We start from the raw sequence: 26,265 nt of genomic DNA, 5'->3' as shown, positions 1-26,265 counted from the left end.
CAAAGGGAAAGTGGGCAGCCAGGACGTGTACAGCTTTATCAGACATTGTGAGGATTTTTCTTTTATTTTGAGTAGGATGGGAAGGCATTGAAGGGTTTTGGAAAGAGGTGAGTCAGGAATTGATTTGTGTTTTGTATGATTAGCTGATTTGTTCGGAATGGATTAAATATGCTCAAAACCAAACAACATCTTTCCTAGCAAACCTCCTACATTCTCAGCATCTCCATCAATGCTCTCACCCATCAGTGCTCAAAACCGCAGTCATCTTTCGCATCTCAAAACCAATCATGACCAACCCCTGTCAATTCTGCCTCCAAAATGTCTCTTGCACCTGCCTTCTCTATCCATTCCCATTACCTGAACCCCACCATGACAGTTTCTAACTCATCCCCCAGCCTTCTATTCTTCTGCTCACCACTCGTACTACCCATGCTATCAGAGCAATCATCCTAGCAAAGCTGATCATTCATTGGTCTACCCTTTATCTTTCTGCCCCTACCCCCCCACCCCCCCCATCCCCCCCCACCCCCGCCCAAATAAAGTCCAGATTCTTCAGAATGGAATTCGAGCCCTACCACAATCTGATTCTAATCTAGTGGTCAAAGATTATCTCCCGTTATTATTCAGAATTAACTGTGCCTTCCCGTCTGACAAGTTTCCTGAACCAGCTCTGCACTTTCTTACCTACACCTTTGCTTACATTGTCTCCCCTTCCCTGCACCTTCTGTTTAAAGCACCTTTCCCTTCCAGCCCCCATCCAGAAATCCTAGCCATACTTCCAGGACCACCCCAGTCATCACCTTCTTCATCCCCAAACTCCTTGGCTAGAATTATGCTTATTTCCTCTGTGCTCCCATAAATTCTACTCCATTATTCACACATTCAGTATCATATAATACCATAGTTTTGTGAATATGCTTTCTTTCCTACTAGATGGTAAGTTCCATGTCTTGTTTATCCTTGTAACTCCTACAGCGCTTATTACAATGCCTTGACCTTAGTAGGTGTCCATTAAATGTTGTGGAACTTAAATACCTAAAAGGCTTGTTGTTGAAACAGAACTAGAATTCAGGTCATCTGATTCCCAGCTCCATATTCCTTTCCCAATACCATTCTATCTTTCAGACTTCTCTATGGTTCATTGTCATCCCATCTGAAGTACATTTGAAACCGCCAAGGAATTTTAAGGAAGGATGACTAAACAGAAAACAAATGCTGAAATTTATTTTCCATGTAGCTATTTAAGCCAAAGTGAATCTAATTTAGAGGCACTAAAATTTTGACTCTGAATTAAAAAACAAAACAAACCATGGTGCATACAGATCTAGAGACTTTTTTTAGCTTCTTAGGGTTTGATTTTTGAGCTGTGCTTAATATTTTAGGAGTCAAGTTGCCATGTTTCTTGGTATGCTATAAATTTGTAGTCTTGGAACAAAAGAAAAAAGTGTGTGTGATTTTGCTTAATGGATGACAGCAACATTTCTAGCCCCTAAAAATATGAGAGGGTTTAAATATTTGGGACGAGACCCTGAGACGAAGCATAATTCCTAACTATCCCAATCCTTCCCTTGCCTTCCCATCTTGAAAAAATATTTAAGGAACTAGTGTTCTAAACTGGGCTTCCCCTTTGGTATTTGAAATGAAATAAGTGAATTATACTCATGATACATGTTATACACAAGTATATGTAAAATGAGAGTAAAATTAAGTTATAGTATTCACAATATAGCAATAGCTAGTATTAATATGCACACATGGAAATTATTTTTGAGTAATGAGCACTGATGTCTTAAGAAAAGGAAGATTTGACTGAGGTAAAACACATATGTTAGAGAATGGTTTAAGGTGGGGGTGAGGGGAAGGAAATGGAGTGACTCTTTCTCTCCTAAACTAAGAAGGTGTTTTGCCACCTTCTCGTCATTGTAACTTAGAAGGCGGTAGCATTGCTATGAAGAATGTCCCATTGAGGTTTTCACAAATTCAAATGAAATGGGATAAAATTAAAGCCTTACACTTTACAGGAAAAAAAGGATGAAACTGAAGCACTAATTCATCTCCCTCTACTCCGTCTCACTCGGAGCCTTACAGCAGTGACTGACCTGTGAATCTGACGTGAATTGTAATATAGGATCATAGAAATGAAAGTAACCTCTGAAGTAGTTTCATCTACCTTCTATCCTTGGCAAGTAAGCCCCAAACTGTTACAAACAAAGAACTAGTATTTCAGAAACTTTCCCATAGGCAATTTTCCCCAGCTACAACCTGAATTCTACCTTACAGAATGGCACGGACAATTTTTCTTGTGCTCCACAATGGAGACGTGAAAACAGCTTTTTGCCATAACTAATGATCATGACCATTTCTGTATCACATGGGTTATATTTCTGGACTCCAGGGAGACAGCACAGAATAATGGGTAAGAATTCAGGCTTAGAGACAGATTAGTGCTTAAGCTACAGCTGTATCACAGGCAATTTACTTAAGTTCTCTAAGCCTCCATTTCCTCACCCATAATGTGGGGATGATAATACGGTCCAGCTGATCAAATTACTATGAAGAACAGTCTAGAACAAGTGGTATCCAATAGAAATAAAGCGCAAGCTGCAAATGTGAGTCGTATATGTAATTTTAAATTTCCTAGGAGCCCCGTTAAGAAAGGTAAAAGGAAACAGGTGAAATTGATTTTAGTAATGCACTTTACTCAACGCATCCAAAATATCATCTCAACATGGAAAAAATATCAGTGAGGGGCTTCCCTGGTGACGCAGTGGTTGACAGTCCGCCTGCCGATGAAAGGGACGCGGGTTCGTGCCCCGGTCCGGGAAGATCCCACATGCCGCAGAGCGGCTGGGCCCGTGAGCCATGGCCGCTGACCATGCGCGTCCGGAGCTTGTGCTCCACAACGGGAGAGGCCACAGCAGTGAGGGGCCCGCGTACCACCAAAAAAAAAAATTAATGAGATATTTTATATTCCCTTTTTTGTACTAAGTCATCAAAATCCAATGTGTGTGTGGTTTTTCTTAATTTATTTATTTTTGGCTGTGATGGGTCTTCATTGCGGTGCCTGGACTTCTCATTGTGGTGGCTTCTCTTGTTGCGTAGCACGGGCTCTAGGCATGCGGGCTCAGTAGCTGTGGCACGCGGGCTCGGTAGTTGTGGTGCATGGGCTTAGTTGCTCCGTGGCATGTGGGATCTTCCCGGACCTGGGCTCGAACCCGTGTTCCCTGCATTGGCAGGCATATTCTTAACCACTGCGCCACCAGAGAAGCCCACCAATGTGTATTTCACATGTACGGTTTGACTCAACTCAAACTAACCATATTTTAAGCCCTTAATAGCCACCTGTGGCCAGTGGCTACCACGGTGGAAAGTTCAGGTCTAGAAAAAAGCTGTAAAGCACTTAGCATTATACTAGGAATGTAGTGAATGCTAAAGTGTTGGGGCTTCCTTTATTATCCTTAATGTTCTTAGAGAACTTTGTAATCTTCCCAAAGCCTTCATTTCTCCAGGAGAGACTGGACCTGGCTATGATGCTTTTAGGAGTACCTGGATGGACTAGGTTACTCAAGCTGAGCCTTTCAGTTACTTCAAAGACCACTTCCTCATGGCCACCCCCAACTATTGTCAGGAGAGGGCCACAAAAAGTGGGATCTACATGGAGAATATATCCACTGAGTGCCAATGACCTTTAGATACTGACACATTAAACCCCAAGAAATAGGCACCATCACTAATCTGCCACCTTCTCATATAAATGGGACAGGATAGGACATTTGCTAAAGCAACCACTTGCTTCTATAATTTTCCCCTTATAAGGAGGTGCTATGCAAAACACTGTGCTCAAAAGTTGGTTTGATAAATTAAACCTACAGTTGGAATATGACCCATCAATTCCACTGCTATACCCAAGAGAATTGCAAACATGTTGACACAAAACTTGTAAACAAATGTACACGGCAGCATTATTCGTAACAGCCAAGAAGTGGAAACAACCCAAATGTCCATCAACTGATGAATGGATAAACAAAATGTGATAAATCCATACAATGGAATATTATTTGGTAATAAAAAGGAATGAGGTACTAATTCAAGCTACAGCATGGTTGAACCCTGAAAACATGATGCTCAGTGAAAGCCAGACACAAAAAGCCACATACTGCATGATTCTATTTACATGAAACACCCACAATGGCCAAATCCATAGAGACAGAAAATAGATGAGTGGTTTCCAGGGGCTGTGGGGAGGGGAGAATTGAGTGACTGCTAACAGGTATGGAGTTTCTTTTGGGATGCTGGAAATATCCTGGAATTGGATAATGGCAATGGTTGTACAGCACTGTGAACATACTAAAAACCACTGAATTGTTGAAAAAAGAAAGTTGATTTGTTGTCCTAGGGAAGCATGGTCAGATACACAAGTACTGCCAAATCCCCAGAATACAGAAGTATTTGTAAGACTTTAGAAATAGAAGAGATCACCTGTGCCCAAAGTATTATTTGATAGGATATCATCTTTAACTACAGCACACGTAATATCGTCTTTTCTCTCCTTCCTCTTAAACTAAAATTGTTTTACATTTTAACATTAAGCATATTAACTACTAAGAGAGCACAAACCTCAAGGACACACACGCAGGTACATATAAATGCATGTACATATGTCAGAATTTTCTGAAAGAATGTACCTGTCACTCTTCTGTTCAAGGCTCTCCCATCACCCCCATCTCACCCTCAGGATGGCCCCACACGTCTCCAGTGCCACCTGCCTACCGTGTGGCAGGAGAGTGCAGCAGTTAAGACATGAGCCAGCCTGTGTAAAAGTCCAGGTCTCACTACTCACTAGCTTCATGACCTGGGCAACTTTCCTAACTCTTCTGTGGCTCAGTTCCCCTTTACAGTGAGGATGATAAGAGTGCCTGGGCTTGTGGCGAGGATTAACAGAATTAACATATATAAAGTGCTCAGGAGAATGCCTGACCTGTGGTAGATACTTTATAAGTGTTTTATAAATAAAAGTAAATAAATATTTAAAACCCGGTCCCAACAGCATGCCAACCTTGCTATAGAGCGTGCTTTCCCTCTGTCTGGAATATTCCTCATGATAGCTCCTTCTCTCTTTCCTTGTGCAAATATCACTCTATCCCTCTCCCTTGCTTGTTTCTGTTTGCAGCATTTATCACTTTCTAATATTCTATATGATAATTTGCTTTTGTATCTTCTTTGTGGCCCATCAACTCCTACTAGAAGGCAGGGATCTTACCGAGTTTGCTACTCGGCCCTAAGCATCCAGGACAGTGTCTGCTGCAGAGAAGGCACTCCACCATGTTTTCTGAATGAATGAATGGACAGTGGTTACTTCTGGGCCGTGGCACTGGGGACGGGGACGGGAATGAGATATACTTTTCACTGAACATAAGCAAAAGGGTGCTTATGTTGTTGTCATAACAATGAAAAGTGTGAAATAAAATACTGAAAAATAAAGAGTACGTGGACCTGAGGAGAAGCTGGTAGCATAAAACAGGAAGACTTCAGGTATCTGTGATCTGTGTAAGGATGCTCCTGCAAGCCACCTTTAGACCTTACCCCTGAGTAAAAAGTGGAATGACACCTCAGAACTGGCGTTCAGCCCTAGGCTTGAAGCACAGCACGCACACAGGTTAGGAAGAAGTCTTAATAAGATGTTCCGTATTGCGTAATATGTACCCTGTACCTATGGGTACAGTGAGAAAACTTTCCATGGCAAAAGGCCTGTTTCCAGGCACAGTAAACAGAGAATTCGTTAAAGGTTGTTTGCCCTCTTCCCCCGCTGCAGCCTGGACAGGCAGGTGGCCATGGTGCGTGGGACTCCTCGGGCAGCGACGGCCTGTCTCCACGGCCTGGGAATAGTGGTCTTCTCCACTTCCTAACAGACCCTCTGGAAACCTGATAAGGATTACAGGATCCCATAGAAGAGCACTGGACTTCAAATGAACTGTTCTGTAAACTTATCCCAACTAGCTGGAGGTAAAACTCTGTCTTCAGGGTCTCCCACCTCTCTTTTCCATATCTCCTTTTCCTTCCCTGAGCTTTACTACCTCTGCTCTCTCCTGTCAGGAGAAAAACAACCAATGAGTCACTAGCCCCTTGAATAATGTATTACCCCTCCTGTAGGATTTTACATTTAAAAAGTGGTCGATAGGAAAGAAATTATGATGATAATGTTAATAATGATATTAATAATATTGATGATGGCAATGATAGCTGATGATAGCAGATATTGCTTATTGAATATTTACTGTGAGCCAGGTATTCTACTAAAAAGTGGATACAATTTATCTTATTTAATCCTCCAATAATCCAGTGAGGTAGATATTGTCATACCGACATTATAGATGAGGAATGAAAAGTCACATAGTTATCAAGTGGCAGACAAGGGGTTTAGGAGAACTGTCTCTAAAAATTTTTGCCCTAAGGAATTCCATCATGTTATTCAAACACATGGATTTCTAAGGTGGAAACTTTGACCCTATAAGGAGAGAGCTGGGGAGAGTCAGACAATCACAGCACCCCTTAGTAGCAATGAAATTGACCACTGAGGCTTGAAACTGCAAACAATCCGCTGTGTCTATGACGGCTCGGGTTCAAATCCTGACCCTGACACTCACGAGATTACCTGGGGCAAGTCGTATAACCTCTGCACTTGAGATAATAGAATTCAATGAGATAATGCCATTGAAGTGCTTGCAATAGTGTGTGTGTGTGTGTGTGTGTGTGTGTGTGTGTAGCATTCATATACTGTGTATGTTGATTGTTATAAATCCCTACAATTAGAATAATTTATTTCTAGCTTCCAAATAACAGAAGTTCTCTTTCACCTGATTTTATAATGTAGTTGTTGGTCTATTTTCTATAGATTTTTTTAATTGAAAAGGTAGTGTAACAGTAGAATTTCAAAGGACAATACCTCAAATGCCATTTCCCTAACACAACAATTATTTTAATTTTGCATATTGCCTTCAAGTTTTGCTAATTCTGAGAAGCTACATGGAGAGGGCACTATATTGAATCAGATTTGGATTTTTATCTTACTCTTTCACAAATTAGCTGTATAACCTCAGGGAAGTTACATAACTGCCCTTTGCCTTAGTTTCCCAAAATATAAAGTGAAGCAGTTAGACCAGATCACCTTTAAGATCCTTCTAGCTCTAACAGTCTGTTTTTTTAATCTGTAATCTACTTTTTTTTTTTTGCTTTCATGATTTACATGAAACTGTATACATAAGATACATGTAAGTAATGTTTGCAAGTTACTTAACTTTCTAAACTATATCAGGGAAATAAAACTTTATGTATAATGAGTTCTGCAAAGGTAAGGTTATAACTAAAGACCCCAGAAATTTTAAAAGTAGCTACCGAATTACCAAAAAGCTATAAAAATTAATATTCAGTCATTATATGTATGTTTGCAACTAAAGTATTACCAATTCCACACGTTAATTTATAAGTAATACATTTAGTTTGATAAAGCCATTCTAATATTTGTTGATATATAGTTATTAATTCATAATATAAATATGAAAATGTTACATTTTTCCATGAGGTATTCTTTTTTATTTTAATAAATTTATTTAGTTTATTTATTTATTTTTGGCTGTGTTGGGTCTTCGTTGCCGCGCGCAGGCTTTCTCAAGTTGCGGCGAGCGGGGGGGCTACTCTTCGTTGCAGTGCGCGGGCTTCTCATTGCAGTGGCTTCTCTCGTTGTGGAGCACGCTCTCTAGGCGCGCAGGCTTCAGTAGTTGTGGCACGCGGGCTCAGTAGCTGTGGCTCACGGGCTCTAGAGCACAGGCTAAGTAGTTGTGGCGCACGGGCTTAGTTGCTCCGTGACATGTGGGATCTTCCCGGACAAGGGATCGAACTCGTGTCCCCTGCATTGGCAGGCGGATTCTCAACCACTGCGCCACCAGGGAAGCCCCAACCATGAGGTATTCTTAATTTTTAAAGTTTCTCTACCAAAGAGGGAAAAACAAAGAAAAAACAGGAGTGACTCTACCTGACTTAGATCATACTGGCAGAAACATGTCAATGTGAATGTCTGTAACTAGTCACGGGATGAAGCAGCCACTCTCCTGCACTGCTGCTTGGTGTGTAACCTGGTATAACCTTTCTAGAGACGACCGGACAATACTAATCGAGAGCTTAAATATGTTCCTACCCTCTGGCCAGGTAATTCCACTTATAGGAATTTGTACCAAAGAAATAATAATATGAGCACAGATGCTTTGTTGCAGTATTATACATAACTATAAAGACCTAGCCTAGACCATCTTATTATACCAACTAGTAGAGGCACTATCAAAGACTCCTAGGGTCATGTCAAAATTAGTCAGGAGCTAATTTGAAGATGCTGTCACAGGCCAAATAAAGGTTAATTTCAGCATTAATAATAATAAATAAGATGTGTTGAAACAAATTAAATATGTTTCAATTAATGAGTTTGAATGATAATTTAAAGACAAACAAACATAAAAAGCAAACCATTGGCACATACCAGAAAATCAACTCAAGGAATAATAGGATTAAAAATATAGCCATTTTGCAATCCTTAATAAACTAATGACTCCAGGTAACAACATAAAAGAAGAGATTATTACACATTATGCACCTCTTAATGGCAAAACACATTACCTATGAAGCAGTCTTGCCAAAAAAAATAAAGAAACCACAACTGAATCTGTTAAACCCTGTAGATAGTTGCAGGTAATATAGAGGACAGAGGAACATGTTAAACTATACCATGAAGATGCAATGAGAGAAATCTAGGCTGTGGGACAAACAACTTGGTTTCTTCAACAACTAAAGTGGAAGGAAAAAAATATTTCAGTGGAAACCCATTTATATTTCAAGAGATTTAACAGACATATCAACCTTTAACAGACATATCAACCAATCTCATCATGTGAACCTTATTTGGATCCTGCTTCAAACAACCTGTAAAAATAACACCATGGTGTTTCCCTGGTGGTGCAGTGGTTTAGAGTCCCCCTGCCAATGCAGGGGACACGAGTTCGATCCCTTGTCCGGGAAGATCCCACATGCTGCGGAGCACCTAAGCCCAGTGTGCCACAACTACTGAGCCTGTGCTCTAGAGCCCGCAAGCCACAACTACTGAGCCCACATGCTGCAACTACTGAAGCCCGCGCGCCTAGAGCCCGTGCTCCGAGCAAGAGAAGCCACCGCAATGAGAAGCCTGCGCACTGCAACGAAGAGTAACCCCCACTCGCCGCAACTAGAGAAAGCCCGTGCGCAGAAACGAACACCCAGCACAGCCAAAAATAAATAAATTTATTTTAAAAAAATTATGACATTCATGAGACAATTGAAATTCTGAACAATGACTTATTTCATATTAGTAACATATCATTGTTAATTAGTTTAGATGTGATAATGGTTGTTTTAAAAGGCCTTAGCTTTTAAAGATCCATATTGAAATATTTGTGGATGAGATGATACAATTTCTGGAATTTGCTTTAAAACAGAATAAGTGGGAAAGAAGAAGAGGGAATTGATGGGTTGGTTTGGCCATCATAGGTTGATAGGTACATAAGGTTCATTATGCTCTCTGTCTACTTTTGTTTATGTTTTAAATTTTCTATAATAACATTACTATACATTTACATATAATGGGTTTGCGTGTGTGTGTGTGTTTGTGTGTGTGAACACCCATTATAAGGGATACAGCAAAATATTGATGGTGATTATCTCTGGATGATAGAATTGTGGGTGGTTTGGTCATTTTTATCTTTTTGTTTTTACTCTACTGTATATTCTATAGTTTTACACTGCACTTATATTCTATATAATCAGGAAAAAATTATTTTAAAAGAAAATGTTTTAAATTGTTTAACAATACCGTTTTTACCATTCAACTAGAATTCACTCCTGATGTAATGAATAAAATAACTTTGTACTTTTAAAATATAATTGGCCAGGCAAATTACTTAATATTTAATTATAGTTAGTTTTGAGAGGGTACAGAAAATAGTTCATGAAAATATAAGGCTGAAGTAAAGTTTGAGGTCTGGAAATTCTCTCATTTGGTGTAATAGGGTAATCTTAAATTTATAGCTTAGGAGGAAACAGTTAATTTTTTTTCTCCTTCTTACATAACACAAAAACAACTGATCCAGTTTGGCACAAACTTTCACCTCCAAAGTCACCTTTGTGCTGAAATTCAGCACCTCAGGTTTCAGTCAAACAACTTGCAGATGAGAAGAGGTTTCTTAACAAAATTTTCTTGTAATTTTACTATCGTGTTGGTTCCTGGGAACTTGGGAGAGTCCTTTTTTCATAGTTAAGTGGGTCGGGGGAATGCTTCTTTCTCCTACTTTCTAATATGCAGAAGAGCAAGCAGTTTAAATCATTCCTTTTGTATCGCTTAAATAAATGTAAGTCCAAGACAGTAGTTGCAATTAAGAAAAAGATAGTTAATGGGTATTTTTAGCATATTAATAGTTAATACGAGGTATTGCAGAGTTTGTCATTCAATTATGAGAAAAATCAGTCCTTTAAGATCAGAAAAAAAATTTAAAAACTAACATAAATACAATTATATTTTGTAATTACATGTAGACTTACAATAATTATACCATGATCTGAATGTTCTATAATCAGATAATTGTCCCTTCTTCATTTATTTTGAAATAAAGACTTTTCATTTATCTAATTTTCCTTCTTCCTTTTGTTCACATGTAATTTTCTGCTACAGAAACCACAGTCAGCTCCTGTTATGAAATATATTAACAGATTATCACTTAAATAACATTTTGTTCTGAATGTAGGCTTTAAAGCAAAGTCATTGGTAGATGTAGTTTATTCATTTGGAAGTGAAATTTTCTGACTTAAAACTGGCTAGAGACAGATAATGTCAATTTGGGTTCATTTGTCCATTTGAGGTTCCACGGGTAGTTAATTATATGCTTCACATAAATTCAGCCTTCACTTGCAACTATGTGCCAGGCTTTGCACTAAGTATTTTCATATTTACAATCTCAATTATTTACTATAATAACACTGTGAAATAGTTACTTTGGAGAGAGTTTAAGTTGTTTGCTCCAGGTCAGACAGTAATCTAATTGATTGCAAATTTTTTTTTTTTTTTTTTTTTTTTATTTGCGGTACGCGGGCCTCTGACTGTTGTGGCCTCTCCCGTCGTGGAGCACAGGCTCCGGACGCGCAGGCTCAGCGGCCATGGCTCACGGGCCCAGCCGCTCCGCGGCACGTGGGATCTTCCCGGACCGGGTCACGAACCCATGTCCCCTGCATCGGCAGGCGGGCTCTCAACCACTGCGCCACCAGGGAAGCCCTTGATTGCAAATCTTATGTTACTACTTTTAAGTTATGAACATGGTGATTGAGACCATTTGTAGCAGTCTTTGGTGCCTAGTATGGAGCCTCGAACTAAATAGTATGTCAAGTCAGTTCGAAAGCTGATATTCACCCGTCTCATTGTAAAAACAGAGTTCTCTACCTCCCCCCACACCCAGACCCACTCCGGAGGATGTGCAGGAGATGCAATGTGCTTCATACTGCTTCATGCATGGAACCAGCTGAGATGGACCATCTCTCATGAAGAAGAGGCATCAAGAAGAAGGGAGAGGGCAACCTGTTCACAGCAGCAAAGCAGTGCTAGCTTTCTGCCTTGATCTTTTAACGAATTTAACAAGGTACAGACATCTTTAAGCCTGGGAATATACAATGTTTTGATTTGTTGACCAACAAACTAAAGGTCAACCTGAGAAAGTTGATTCTTGACATATTTCCACCAAGGGTCACTTGTTTCCATCCCAATGGACTCAAAGTTAAGAATTAAAAACCTCAACGTTAGTAAATTATATGTTTGGAATACTGAGACTTCTAATTAGACGTACATCCCCAGTGCCAGTAGAGCCCACTCTGTTCGTTTACTCGTTACTCATAACCTCATGTAAAACTGTTTGTTTGGGATGTGGTTTTTTTAAAAAGCCTTCAGGCTTAGTTAAAGAATGGAATATGTGAGAAAAGAATTTTCCAACTTTTGTTGACTCAGTGATGAAAAGGAAAAATATGTTTATAAGAATTTGGCTGCTTGGTAACTCAAAAATAATTGATGTAAGAAACTTGAAATTTCACATGTTAAGTGCTAAATCCAATTATACATTTCAAACACAATTTTTCAAAGCATATCCTTGTTCTAGCTTATTAATATTACAGAATCATTCTGATGGACATCAAATTATTAACTGTTTTTATAAGAGTGTACTAGAAATTACTACTAGGAATATTTTATTTGTGGAAACATAAATACAGGTTATGTAACACCTTGTAAGTGGACTTGAACTAAAGGATCTTAAAAATAAATAGGAACAACAAAAATAAAACATGACTAACTCTCCAGCCACCATCAAAACAAATGTTTCCAAGGACCTGAAGCCAAGAAAATAGAAATCTATAAACACAAAGGCTAAGATAAATCAGTTGCATCTCCTAGGTCTCCATACATGACAAAACAAAACACTGAAAACCAACGGAAACCAAAAAACCCCACTTGCTGTGAAGGAAAGAATGTTGAAGAACATTGACCTTTTCTGACCTCTGCCTACCACAGAAATCCCCACCCACTGCTGATTTTTATTTTTTATTTATTTTTGGCTGTGTTGGGTCTTTGTTGCTGCGCACGGGCTTTCTCTAGTTGCAGCGAGCAGTGGCTACTCTTCGTTGTGGTCCTTGGGCTTCTCGTTGCGGTGGCTTCTCTTCGTTGCAGAGCACAGGCTCTAGGCATGCGGGCTTCAGCAGTTGTGGCATGCGGTCTCAGTAGTTGTGGCTCACGGGCTTAGAGCGCAGGCTCAGCAGTGTGGCGCACGGGCTTAGTTGGTCCGCGGCATGTGGGATCTTCCTGGACCAGGGTTCGAACCCATGTCCCCTGAATTGGTGGGCAGATTCTTAACCACTGCGCCACCAGGGAAGCCCCACTGCTGATTTTTAAATTATTGACTCTCCAAAAATTATGGGAGATGGATGTCTTAAAAATGCAGTAGATTCAATCACATAGGTCATATCATTAGCTGAAGTAGTAATTACTGAGGGAAGGCTAATCTACTTCATTCATTTTAATAACCAATTCTTTCTCAGATTTACCACAGAGCCAAATCAACCTAATTATTAAGGTACAGTAATATTGTATTGAACTGTTTTTCAATCCAAGTATTTTTATTATGGAGAGAAAACTTGGATAATTTTAGCAATTATGTGCTTCAATTTCTCCTTTTCTGTACCTCCATTCTTGCTTATATATAAGGTACTGAATTTAACTTGCTTCATTCTTGATGTTTCACATCTTGTCATTTTCTTTTAGAAAAATTTAAACTAAAGTTTAAAAGGCTACAGGGTAAGTGTTGGTGTCTAGTTCCTATGTTTAACAAATCATAGTCCCTAGAGCCCAGACTGCTGCCCTGGAGAACAAGAGGCCAAATTCTGGCTGCCCTGAAAAACCCCACATATACAACTAATGCATATTCTAAATCTTACCATACCTCTCCCAAAACACTTTCAGGGATGCCTGACCTACACAACCTCTCCTTGCAGCCAGGCACACACCATTTCTCTTATTTGGATGTAATACTGCTAAAGAGCAAGGTCACTTGAAAGAAAGCTGAACTTGCAATCAGAATCTAAGTGTGAGTTCCAGCTCTTTAGAGGACCAGTTACAGGTAATTTAGTGCACTGGGTAAGTGCGTGCCTGCTAAAGCCAGAATGGGTTGGTGCACATCCTGGGTTTTCCACTTTCTAGCTCTGTGACTCTAGGCAAATTATTTAAATCTTGTGCCTCAGTTTTCTCATTTGTAAAGTGGTAATAATATTAATAATTACCTCGTAGAGTTGTGAAAATGAAACATCTTAATATGGCTTAGAACAGAACCTCAGGTAGCCTAAGCACTCAATAAATGTCAGCAATTATTATTGCTAGCTGCATGACCTTGGGGAGCTCACCTAACCTCTGCGATACTCTATTTGATCTTATGTCCAAAAAGGGATCATGACTTCATATGGTCTTTATGAAGACCAAATAAACTCATGCAACGTATGTGACAGTCATTTTGAAAACATAATCAAGTGTTGGACAACTCCTTCAAACAAGCAGAATCAGTTCCTTTCCACTCTGTCCCTGTAATACTTAAAACATATGCATACACCTGCTAAGCACTTGTCACACTGTATCATAAGAATTTGCTTACCTGTCCATCTCCCCCACTAACAGTGCATCCTCTGATTCACCTCTGCACCCTCAGCACGTTGGACATACCTGGCACAGGACAGGTACTCAATAAATATTTGTTTAAATGAATATTGTCCAAACAACTGAGCAGGAATTCACAAGGCCTCTGCCAGGAATGATGGATTATCACTTTTTGCCAAGTATCCTCAGTAGACCACCCAGAAATGTGCTTGTTTTTCCTCAGACACAATGCAGCTTGTGTGGTTGCATTCACTCATTCTTTTCCCTTAATAAATACACTGGGCTCCATACAGTGTACCACAAGTGGCAACTGCCCAGGTTAATTTAGTACCACATACTATGCAGAAAGAACCTATTTAGTATAGAATCATTTACAAGTGGAGATGATAAGCTCCTCGGTTTGATATCTTCATTAGAGTGGTAGAATCTCAGGGTGGGAAAGAATGGTTTTTTAGAAGTGGGAGTCCTTATAGAACAATAAGTTAAAGTTGGGGATCTGACTGCCTAAGTTAAAATCCTTGCTCTGCTATGTACAAGGTGTAAGACCTTGGGCAAATTACTTAATCCCTCTAAGCCTCAGTTTTCTCATCTGTAAGATGGAGCTAGTAAGATTGATACATTAAAAATAATAACCCAGGGACTTCCCTGGTGGCTCAGTGGTTGGGAATCCGCCTGCCAATGCAGGGGACATGGGTTCGAGCCCTGGTCCGGGAGGATCCCACATGCTGCAAGCAGCTAAGCCTGTGTGCCACAACTACTGAGCCTGTGCTGTAGAGCCCACAAGCCACAACTACTGAAGCCCGCGCGCCTAGAGCCTGTGCTCGGCAACAACAGAAGCCACCACAATGAGACGCCCACGCACCACAACAAAAGTGTTGCCCCTGCTCGCCGCAACTAGAGAAAGCCTGTGCGCAGCAACGAACACCCAACACAGCCAAAAAATAACCCACATTAATCACTTTTTATGGTACCTACCATAGAGTAAGCACTTAGTATGTGTTTGCTATTGTGATTAACCCAATCCCTCACTGCAGTGTTTGAACTTCCATCACAAGTGTATTCAGGACATGAGGCATGAGTGCCCAGCTTTTGCCTGAATACCACCAGGGTCAGGGAACTTACAACCTCCACCAGTTGTCCACTTGATTACTGGGCAAAACAGAATTGTTGATAAATTCTAACAGGTTGTAATATACATACTTACATCTTCTACTCAAGGGTCTTCCATCTGTCATTTGGGATTACCCAGACGAAATCTAGTCTCTTCTTGCAGGACAGCCCTTTTAACTTTGGAAGGCAGCTACATGTGCTAGCTATCACCGTCCTCCTCACACACCCACACCGACTCTCAGATCCTTTAATCATTTCTGATATGACACTGATTACAAGATCTCATTTTACCCTTTTTACTCTTCTTGAATAACCTTTTATTTATCAATGTCTTTCTTAAAGGCTGAAGATCAGAATTCATAAAACAGAGCAAATGTGACCTGATCACTAGTGAGAACTAGAGAACTACTCCCCGACTTGAACACTGTATTTCTCTTAATACAACAAAAGATTGATTTTTGTTTTGTGGAAGTTACATCACACTGTGTTGACTCATCATCTACTCACAGTCAACAGAAGGCTCTAAATCTTCCGACGTGAGCTATTGTAAGTCACCTTGTCCCCAACCTGTACTTGTACAATTGAATTTGTAGATCTTTGAGTACTTTATATTTGTCCCTGGTAAACTTTATATTGTTAGATGTGATTCATTATTATATTTTTTCAGGATTTGATAAGGGGGAGGAGAATCCTGATTGCATCATCCAACTTATTTGTTATCTTTTCTAGCTGTGCATCATCTGTAAATTCGTTCAGCACGCGGTCAATGTTATCATCTTAGCCATCAATCAAAGTGTTAAGGGCAACAAAACTGAAACCAGATTTGCATTAGATCCCTAGAGGCCTGGGTGTGCATCAGCCTCTTAAAATTTTTTTTTAAAAGACACCATTCATTCATCAACAATATCTATTGAGTGCCTACCATGTAGCAGTTATTGTTCCAAGTGCTGAGCATATATAGTGGTGAACCAAAAAAATATCCCTGTCCTCATAAAGCTTACATTCTAGTTAGGGGATAAGCAATAAATAAATATGAAGATAAATAAATAATAATAAGTCTTTTTTAAATGAAAAACTAAAGCAGGGAGGGGGTTCCCGAATGTTGACAGTGGAGGTGGAGTGAGCAGTTACCCACATGCAGTGTGGCTAAAGCAGAGTTGTTTCTGAAGTTTGACTGCACTGCTCATGCCCTGCATTCTTACTGTGCATCTGGCCCAAAAGGTGTCCCCGAGTGGGAAGCAAGTCTTTCTGGTTTCTCAAAACTCACTTTTTTCTGTGTGGAATCATATTAGGAAAAATCAATAGAACGATGATAAAGAATTTAGATAGCCATGAAATAAAAAAGAAAATATGAAAGGACATAATACCTCAAGAGACTGTGCAACATTTCTTCATATGCATAGGATATTCAAACATTGTGAGGCCAGCTACACTAGCAGGGGAGCTGGTCATACCTCCTGATCAAGACTCCAGAGAGAGACTAAAAATTGTTGCTCTACAAGTATAGCATGTGGTTGAAAATGAAATAATAGAGGAAAAAACAGAAAAGCTAACACTTACCTTATTCCTATCCCCATGTTCTCAAGTATGGAGTGGGTTATGAATCCGAAAGTTTATGGGAAGTCAGGAGGATGGAATGCTTGGGTGACCCCAAAACATGGCTCAGACAGTCTGGATACTGAACTCTAGAAAAGAAGCCCATAAGGGACAAATTTGAAATCTACCTCTATTAACTACTCTGCTCATGATTCTAATGCTGATAAATTCTTCTGAATAGTTTTAGATAATCTTCAAATCCCTTTGATGTTAGAGGGACTTGATAAATCTTTGTTTTCTAAAATCCTAATTGCAACCTCTGATTGGAAATTTATTTTCTACTCTCACAGTGATACTTCTAATATTTATTTTCATTCACTGAGCGTCTATTTTGTACCAGATACTTTGTTGGTGCTACGAGTACAAAGGTGAATAGGATAAACATGTTTCCTGCTTACAGAAACCTTCCAGTAGAGCTTGCAGTAGAGGGCAAGGCAGAAACTGGAAAGGCAGCTCCGATAAAGCAGTGTGTTATGAAGAGAAGAGTACCAAGAGCTCTAGGAGGGACATCTAACCCAGAATTTGTGAGAATTGGAAGTTAGTAACTTCTACGTGGAGACTTCCAAGGTACGAGGAGTTAGTCAAATAAAGAGGTGGGGCAGATCTGTTTCAGTGGAGGAAGATCTGTTTCAGTGAAGGATGCACGTTTTGAAGGTGACAGAAATCACTGATTATCTGAATACTGAAAACAGTTCAGGATAGCTGAGACAGCGTGGTCAGAGATGAGACTGGAAAGGTAAACAGAACCAATTTATACAGAGCCTTACAAGCCATGTCATAGAGGAGGTACAATCTACTGAAATCTCTGATTGCTTAAATGCTGGAGTTTTGAAGGGAAGAAGTCAAAACTGCCACTCAGGTTTTTGACTTGAACAGCTGAGTGGACAGTGACATCACTCACTAAGACACTTACTAAAGGGATGAGACCAGTCGTGGTCATGTTTGATTTGTAATGCCTGGGGAATACTCTCCGGGCACGAGTAGGCAGGTTGATCTTGAAGTCTGAGAATACAGGCTTAGGAAGCATCAGTACACGGTAGGCAACAATAGAATCCAAGGGGATGAAAGCGATACACAGGGAGAGTGTCACTGAAGAGAAAAGGGCTCAGAAGAGAACCCAGAGGAGCACCAAAACTTAAAACATGGGCAGAGAGGGACTTCCCTGGTGGTGCAGTGGTTAAGAATTGCCTGCCAAGGCAGGGGACATGGGTTCGATCCCTGGTCTGGGAAGATCCCACATGCCGCAGAGCGACGAAGCCCGTGAACCACAGCTACTGAGCCCGTGAGCCACAACTACTGAAGCCTGCATGCCTAGAGCCCATGATCCGCAACAAGAGAAGCCACTGCAATGAGAAGCCTGCGTACCGCAACGAAGAGTAGCCCCCGCTCACCATAGCTAGAGAAAGCCTGCGCGTAGCAACGAAGACCCAACACAGCCAAAAAATAAATTAATTAATTAATTAAAAAAATATATATGGGCAGAGAAAGGATCCCTGAAAAAAGTACAGCCAGAGGGTGCAAAAAGAGTGAGATATAGAGAACAAGGGAAAAGCACATTTCAACAAGTAGGTTATGGTCAACAAAGGTAAATGCTGTCAAGAGATCAAGTAGGAAAAGTCTGAGGAGCACCTATGGAGGGAGCACCAAGGAGGTATTTGACCAGCTGGGTGAGAGCGGGGTCAGTGGAGGCAGAAGGCAGGTCACAGCAAGCTGAGGAATAAATGGAACCTGAATGTAGACACCTGTTTTAAACAATTTGCTTTAAAAGTAGAAGATATAATCCCTAGATTTTCTTCCCAAAGGTAGGGAAATGGTGCCACTACGAAGACTCCCTCACCACTTTTTTTGTTTGTTTGTTTGTTTTTGCAGTACGCGCGCCTCTCACTGTTGTGGCCTCTCCCATTGCGGAGCACAGGCTCCGGATGCGCAGGCTCAGCGGCCATGGCTCACGGGCCCAGCTGCCCCGCGGCATGTGGGATCTTCCCAGACCGGGGCATGAACCCGCGTCCCCTAGCATCGGCAGGCGGACTCTCAACCACTGCACCACCAGGGAAGCCCTCCCTCACGACTTTTACATTAGCTCAGTTACCACATGGCGATGCTCTTGGTAGGCATGGCCTTTGTGGGTCTTGCAACTGGTTCTGGAAGTGGCTAAAACTGTCCAGTAAACCAAATCTGCCTTTCGTACTCTTCTTCTGCACCTGCCCCTTCTCTAGGCCTCTAAACTTCACACAGGCTTCCTGGGCTCTGACCTCTCTGAGCAGCCCACCAATGAAATGACCTTCATGGGTATTGATAAAAACCTGATCAGACACAACTGTCACACCTATTGCCATAGCTCATGTATTGGGACCAGTCAGAGGGAGGGGAGAGGAGTCTGGTCACCTTAGAGCAGATAGCTGGCCCACAGCTGGCTAGGCAGGGGTCATCTCTGAGAGCAAAATCCAGAAGCCAAAATCTCTGGATTTGGGTTGGGGGAAAACAGATAATCACAACTACCAGCAGTGCTGAGGTTGGTCCTAGGGAGTGAACGTGAGCCTAGATACAATGGGTGAACACCGTAAGGGGTTTGGATGAGAGAGGAGGAGCAGGGAGCCGCCAGAGAACAGGGACCAGGAACTAGAAGTAGGCTGGAGCTATTATGCAGAGAGGCCAGGCATAGCTGTGCTGGACAGGTGGCCCTATCACCACCAGCTCTGTTATCCTGAATCCTCCATTGCGTTGTTTCAGTTCTCGCCCCTTCATGACAACGAAGTGACATTTCTGACATTCACGACGACTCCCAAAATCTTATACCCTCAACCCCTCTTAGTAACCTGTATTCCAAGGAGAAGATAAGGAAGCTCTGGCCTGGATGGTGCAAACAGGGAGCGCACAGAGGCAATGGCAGTAACTAACCCGAAAAGGTTGCAGTGATAGCTACCCCGAACCTAAGAACTAGTAGCTGAATTAGCCCTAAATCAATAGCAAAACTGGCCACACGGCTTGATTAAATGAAACATTATTTCTCAATTGTAATCATTCCAGGATATCTGTGTTCTCTAAAATGCACACTATGACTGAACTGAAAGGCTTAACTGTCTTCAGTTTGTGATTACGGCACAGAGAGGAGATAAAAAGCAGTGGTAAACATCAGATAAGGACAATATTTTTGTCTTGTGCACAGACCAGCTAAGCCGCACAAACTGACTTTTCAGCTGAAGATTTTTTTTTTTCATTTTACTCGACTCAATAATCATTTACCCACTGGATATTGCTTAAGGGGCAGAGTTTTCATCTAATTCTTATTTAACGAGATTGAAAAGGAAAAACTAAATAATAATATGCCATTTGTGTATAGTGCTTGTCTTTCAAAGAAGACATCATAACCCATTTTATACTATCTAATTTACATTAACAGCCCTTTTATAGTGTAAATACTAGTAAGGGCTATTATCATTTATTATTATCATGCATACAAAGTATGCATAGATGAAACTGAGGCATGCGGGAATGAAATGACTAGTTCAATGTAACTTCCATTTTAAAGGTGTTTTTCCTTTACTTTTTTTTGTTTTGTTTTACAATGAAGCCATGCTTTAGATAAACAAGCTTATTAAGGTGTACCTTGCCCTTAAATTTTAAGATGAAAAATACCTTGCTTAAAAGAAATCACAAGGGGTTTCCCTGGTGGCGCAATGGTTAAGAATCTGCCTGCCAATGCAAGGGACACGGGTTCGAGCTCTGGTCAGGGAAGATCCCACATGCCGTGGAGCAACTAAGCCCGTGCACCACAACTACTGAGCCTGTGCTCTAGAGCCGTGAGCCACGACTACTGAGCCCACGTGCTGCAACTACTGAAGCCTGCGCGCCTAGAGCCCATGCTCCGCAACAAGAGAAGCCACCACAATGAGAAGCCTGCGCACCGCTAGCCCCTGCTCACCGCAACTAGAGAAAGCCTGCACGCAGCAACAAAGATCCAATGCAGCCAAAAATAAAATAAATAAAATAAAATAAAATAAGAAAGAAAAAAAGAAATCACATGGGCCAAAATGTTCATTCTGTTCCACAGATCAAATCTCTCTCCCAAATCTAGATGAAAACCAATCAATTCCTATCACCCAACTCATTTTATTTATTTTTTATTATTATTTTTTTTTTGCAGTACACGGGCCTCTCACTGTTGTGGCCTCTCCCGTTGCGGAGCACAGGCTCCAGACGCGCAGGCTCAGTGGCCATGGCTCACGGGCCCAGCCGCTCCTTGGCATGTGGGATCTTCCCGGACCGGGGAACGAACCTGTGTCCCCTGCATCGGCAGGCGGACTCTCAACCACTGCACCACCAAGGAAGCCCACCTAGCTCATTTTAATCAGCACAGTGCTCAGCACCTTGCGCCACACACATTACGAGTCGTTTGTGTGTATCACTCTCCTCTTTACATGCATTATGCTACAGTAATCTTGTCATCTCAATTGTACTTGGAAAGTACCATTCCATGCACTAATTCTGTGTATATGTAAAGTCATTGACACTTTCATGTTTGTATGAGCTTCCATCTGTGGGGTAACATTTTTCTAATCTTTTCATGTATTCATCCACTCACTCATTCATTTATTCATACTCTCAAGCACTCATGCATCCATTCAACAAATATGGATTGTGTGTCCAAAATGTGCAAACACTACTCTAGATGTAAAAGATAGAAGAGGAAGACAAAATCACTGACTTCAGGAAACTCAGCCCAGTGAGGGAGCCGGAAGAGTAAACAGCTGTAGTTAAGTGTGGTTGGTGTAGAGATGGAGTGACACATGAAAGTAGTGTGGGGACAACAGAGAGGGGATTGATCTCTGTCTGAGAGGGTGAGAAAGGCCTCTTAGATCTGAGCATGCCAGGAAGAAGGGGATTTGGGTATCCCAGGTAGAGGGCACAGCACAAGCAAAGGCACATATAAGACCATCCTGTGCGTTTGGGGAACCACAGGAAACATGGTATAACAGGAGGTTCTTCAATATTCTATAACTGGTTCTATTCCATAATCCAGGCCCTAGATGTCAACATAAATAATTGTATAAAGGGAAATATATGGTCCATGGGTTGTCTTCAGTCATGTAAGTAAAAACACATTCTACATGGGATCTGTATCAAACTACTTTTTGAAACTCTAACAGTTTGAAAAATGTCACATAGGTAACAGCACAAAATCAAAGCTTGGGTCTGGTCTACCCAAAGTTTGTATTCTCCATATTTCATCTCTAGGAGGTGGCAGGTAAGAACAGCCTACCTATTCATCAAATATAGGTAGATGAATACTTAGTCCACCTCCATTATGATTTCAGTATAAAATTTTTATATAGAAATACTTCCAAATACAGCATTTCCAAATGCACTACATTGTGTGAGTCAGATATTTCCTGTTTACCTCTTCCCAGCCATTCAGCCTTGGTGCTGCCCAGCCTCCAAAAGCATGAGAGCCAGCCTTATAGACCTATCAGCACCTCTATACACCAGCAGGAGGTGTTGGAAATAGTCTCTGAAAATTCTACACCCAAGTGCCTGCAGGGACAACTCTTCCCTGAAGCTTCTGAGAAGTCCTGCATGAAGGCCTTTGTGAACCAGGTCTGTAATAGATAAAATGCAACCATTACAGAGAACTCACATAGAACCTTCCCTAGACTAACCCTACTGCCTTGGTAATCCTACTCTGAATTCCCTTGTCACTTAAGAAAAACTTTGCACCACCAAATTGCATCCTTGTTTCTATTTGGAAACTTTTCAGAGACTCTAAGAGTTCAAAATAACTAATCTATTTTGGTTCCTGACCAATTATAGAATCCTGTCTAAGATATCTTTTTTTTTGTTTTAACTTGGCCACGCCACGCGGCTTGTAGGATCTTAGTTCCCCGAACAGGGATCGAGCCTGCGCTCCCTGCATTGGAAGCATGGAGTCTTAACCACTGGGCCGCCAGGGAAGTCCCTCTAAGACATTATTTCTTCATTCATCTACTACTTCACCCATTCAAAGAACATCAACTTCCTCATTTCAGACTCTCCTGAAGCCAATCCAGTCAGCCTTTGTCCCCCATTCTACTACTGCAAACACACCTGTGAAGGTTGCAGTGACCTCTCTGTTGTCAAATCCAGTGGTCAGTTGTCCATCCTCACCTTACTGCCCTCTCAGCAGCTACTTGGCACTAACGATTAGTCCCTTTCTGTTGAAACATTTTCTTCACTTTGCTTCCATCACACCACACCGGCTTTCCTTCTACTTCATTGTTTATTCCTTCTCAGTTTCTTTTGGTGGGTCCTTCCTGATTTCTGAATGCTGGGAGTCCCCTTGGGCTTAGTCCTCTGCAATTTCCCATCCAGTCCATTGCTTTATTTTATTTTATTTCTTAAATTTTTATTGGAGTATAGTTGCTTTACAATGTTGTGTTAGTTTCAGGTGTACGGCAAATTGAATCAGTTATACATATATCCACTCTTTTTCAGATTCTTTTCCCATATAGGCCATTACAGAGTATTGAGTAGAGTTCCCTGGGCTATACAGTAGGTCCTTATTAGTTATCTATTTTATATATAGTAGTGTGTATATGTCAATCCCAATCTCCCAATTTATCCCCCCGCCACTTACCCCCTGAAAACCTTAAGTTTGATTTCTACATCTGTAACTCTATTTCTGTTTTGTAGATAAGTTCATTTGTACCCTTTTTTTCAGATTCCACATATAAGCGATATCATATGATCCACTGATTTAAATACCATATCTTTTGTCCTAATGTCTGACTTGGAAGCTGCAGAGGGGGTTTATTTTCCTAGAGGCAGTGAAGTTTGGGTTGGGCACTGAAGGAGGAAATGAGTTGGCTGAGGAGAGAAGATACTTAGGGGAATAGGATGGGGAAAGGCACAAAAGTGAAAAGGCAAACTGTGTTCAGAGAAGAGAGGGAAGTCTGGTGTGGGCTGAAAATAACTGGTAAGGTAGGATGTAGCCATATTGAGAAGAACCTTGATTTACAGCTAAGGAACTTGGACTTTCCCCTGAAGACAATAAGTATGAAAGGTATCAGAGGTTCCTAAATAGGGAAGGGATGTGATTATTCATATTAAAAATAAATACATAAAAATTTAGTAGCAAGATGATGGCTGAACTAGAGTAAGGGGAGACTGGAGCCAAGAAAGCCAATTAGAAGGTCACTGTAATAGTCTAAGGAAAGGATTATGGTCTGAATCACCATAGCAGCAACAGGATGAAAAGTAGTGACAAATCCAAGGGAGATTTAGAAGTAGCATTGAGGACATAGTTATTGATTAGATAGGCATTTGGGAGTAGGGGAGAGAGGCCAAGGTTGAAGTGTAATGATATTAACTAAGCTAACTAAGAGAAGGAGAGCAAGAAGGTGGGGGGAGGAGGATGAGTAGCATATTAAATTTGCAGTGATTATAGGACATCCAATGGCAAATGAAAGACACGTCTGCAGATCGGGAGAGAAGTTTGGACTGAATATATAGGTTCAGAAGTCAGTGTCCACTGGTAGTTAAGTCCTCAGAATGGATGGGATACCCTGAGGAGGGCATACAGTGAGAAGAGTGCCAAGACCTTGAAAAAAAAAAGCATGCAGGCAGCTGTCAGAGGAAGAGGAGCCAGGGGAGGAGACTGGGAAGGAGCAGAGAGATAGCGTAAGAACGGGACAGAGGTCTGCAAGTAAAGGGAGAAGAGACCTTCAAAGAGGAAATGATCAACAGTTCTCTCTGGGGTAGGATGAGTGATAAGGTTTGGTAATTAGATCTGATGAACACAGTTTCTACAGCATTAGAAGGCAGACTGGAACGGATCAAGTGAAGACTCCTCTGGAAGTTTGGCTGTAGGGGAAGCAGGTAATGGCTGGGAAGAAAATGGAGTTGGGCAAGGTACAGAAATTTTTTTTATGAAATGGAAGTCTTTAGTATAACAGACAGCCAGCTAGTTTCTGCTTAAACAACTCTTGTGAGCTCACTACCCCACAAGACAACCTTGTTGCATTTTTAACTAGCAATTGATCATCCTGAACAGTTCACCATATATTTGTTGAGTGCCTGCTCTGTCTAGAGCATTGGGCTTGGCATTTCAGTGCCTAAAAGGATATTCACGACATGGTCACTTACTGAAGTGGATTTAAAATATTCAAAACTCATGAAGAAGAAAATCAATTGTAAGTCCACTATTGAGATATTACCACTAACAATATTTTTCTGTGTATCCATCCAGTCTTTTTTTCTGAGCAGATATATTTAAAAATAAATTACCAACATTTTCTGATATCATGACATCTTCCATAATCTTCTTTTTACTGGATGCATAGATTTCATCAAAGGAATATATTACAATTTATAGAATACTTCTTTTTGGACCCTTAGGTTATCTCCAAGTGTTCAATATTATAAAGAAGGCATGCTCTACTAAATATTCTTCTACATTAAATTTTGTGAGTGTTTCTGGTTATTTTCTTAGGATGAAGTCTTAAAAATGAAATTATTGTGTTAAATAGTTTGCACACATTAAAAATTTTTTTATACACAATGCCAAATTGCTCTCTAGAATGCTTGAACCAATTTACATGCCCCATATTGTATAAGCATGTATATTGTATAAGTGTGTTTATTTCCCTGAATCTTTATTCATGTAAGTTATCATTTTAAAGTTCTTGACAATTTGTTAGGTATAAAGACATCTGGTTTTACTTTATATTTCTACTTAGGGAGTCTTCACTTGATCCATTCCAGTCTGCCTTTAATTACTACTAAGACTGGACCAATCGAATTCCTTTTTTTCTTTTTGCCTTTTCATGTTCTTTACCCACATGGCTTTCGTGTTCTTTACCCACACTTCTTTTGAAATGTTGTATTATTCTTATAAATTTGTAAGAGCTCTTTATATATTAAGGACACTACCCTTTGTCACATATATATCTAGTTGCAAAAGTTCTAGCTCTCATTTATATTTTAATTTTGTTTGTGGTACTGTTTCATCTACATAAACTAAAAAGTTTTAAGTAGTTAAATCTATAAATGTTTTTCTTTTACAAATCATAAACCTTTATTTTTTCACTCAGATTTTTACCACTCTAAGGTCAAGAAATGCTTACACCACTTTCATCTTTTCAACACATATCACTTCTCTTGTATGGGTCATTTTTCATATTTAACTCTTTAATCCATTGGAAATTTATTCCATTCCTTCTTTTTTTTCCTTATAAATTTCATTTATTTATTTATTTATTTTTGGCTGCAGTGGGTCTTCGTTGCTGTGCACAGGCTTTCTCTAGTTGTGGAGAGCGGGGGCCACTCTTTGTTGC

At 40.5% G+C, this 26,265-nt stretch overlaps 1 protein-coding gene and 1 long non-coding RNA gene across 6 annotated transcripts in view; one reads left to right on the top strand and one right to left on the bottom strand.

Moving 5' to 3' along the window:
• MKLN1 (muskelin 1) overlaps nucleotides 1-26,265 on the bottom strand; it is a 355,934-nt gene that overhangs the window by 310,200 nt on the left and 19,469 nt on the right. Inside the window, exons 2-3 of one of the 3 annotated variants that reach the window (XM_060020905.2) lie at nucleotides 16,922-17,046; nucleotides 14,250-14,317 (exon numbers count right to left, since the gene is read on the bottom strand). In XM_060020905.2, the coding sequence (XP_059876888.1) occupies nucleotides 14,250-14,257 (8 nt within the window). In that variant the 5' untranslated portion in view covers nucleotides 14,258-14,317; nucleotides 16,922-17,046. The remainder of the gene's footprint in view (nucleotides 1-14,249; nucleotides 14,318-16,921; nucleotides 17,047-26,265) is intronic. The other 2 variants (XM_060020903.2, XM_060020906.1) reach the window with 2 other exon arrangements.
• LOC132431209 (uncharacterized) overlaps nucleotides 3,446-26,265 on the top strand; it is a 28,045-nt gene continuing 5,225 nt past the window's right edge. For all 3 annotated transcript variants that reach the window (XR_009520680.1, XR_009520681.1, XR_009520679.1), the window contains exons 1-4: nucleotides 3,446-6,003; nucleotides 11,523-11,702; nucleotides 15,704-15,907; nucleotides 22,366-22,552. This is a non-coding gene — a long non-coding RNA (uncharacterized lncRNA). The remainder of the gene's footprint in view (nucleotides 6,004-11,522; nucleotides 11,703-15,703; nucleotides 15,908-22,365; nucleotides 22,553-26,265) is intronic.

Source organism: Delphinus delphis, chromosome 9 (assembly GCF_949987515.2).
Source record: "Delphinus delphis chromosome 9, mDelDel1.2, whole genome shotgun sequence".
In the NCBI taxonomy this organism is placed as follows: domain Eukaryota; kingdom Metazoa; phylum Chordata; class Mammalia; order Artiodactyla; family Delphinidae; genus Delphinus; species Delphinus delphis.
This window is presented reverse-complemented; position numbering and strand designations above follow the sequence as displayed.